The sequence below is a fragment of the Asparagus officinalis genome, chromosome 6, assembly GCF_001876935.1.
Source record: "Asparagus officinalis chromosome 6, Aspof.V1, whole genome shotgun sequence".
Classification (NCBI taxonomy): domain Eukaryota; kingdom Viridiplantae; phylum Streptophyta; class Magnoliopsida; order Asparagales; family Asparagaceae; genus Asparagus; species Asparagus officinalis.
Genome location: NC_033799.1, coordinates 51,457,609 through 51,458,169, shown reverse-complemented (window position 1 = coordinate 51,458,169; position 561 = coordinate 51,457,609). Strand labels below are relative to the sequence as shown.

Below are 561 nucleotides of genomic sequence, written 5' to 3'. Positions count from 1 at the left end.
CACGTGCAATGCACGTGCATAAAAACTAGTATAAGGAAAAATGTATGAAGCCGAAGTTTTAACTCTAAAAGAGAGCTCATAAATCGGTGTATTTTTTGCACCGATATCAAAGCCCAGCCCACAAAACGAACTATTCAACTGAAACACGCATTTGAGCCCAAGGGTGGTTTCGTCATTTACTAAGGGTATTATAAATACATATTTACCCCTCAACTCAAGATTAGGTCTGTTTCCCGAATCCCCCGAAGCAAAAACGGAGAAGAAAATACCCCTTCAAAAATAATAAACGCGAGATACAAATAAAAAATAAAAAATAAAAATAAGAAAAAGGGGAAAAAAAAGAGGGCGTCGAATAAGAGATCAATTTAAACTTGAGATTGCTCTCGCGCGCTCTCTCTTCTTTACTCTCGCTCGCCATGGCGCCTTCGATGAAGATCTCTTCTCCTTTGGACGACTCTGAGAAGGCCAAGACGCTGATTGGGGCTCTCAACTTGATCTCTCGAAACCTCCCTCTTCCTCCTGATGTTTTCAGCGCTGTCTCCTCCATCTTCTTTGATGATG

General features: G+C 41.2%; 1 protein-coding gene across 1 annotated transcript in view; it reads left to right on the top strand.

Moving 5' to 3' along the window:
- Positions 254-561, top strand: part of LOC109844302 (probable ATP-dependent DNA helicase CHR12) — a 45,547-nt gene continuing 45,239 nt past the window's right edge. Inside the window, 1 exon segment of the mRNA XM_020413289.1 lies at positions 254-561. This exon segment is cut by the window's right edge and continues 98 nt beyond it. Within this exon segment, the coding sequence (XP_020268878.1) occupies positions 417-561 (145 nt within the window). The 5' untranslated portion in view covers positions 254-416.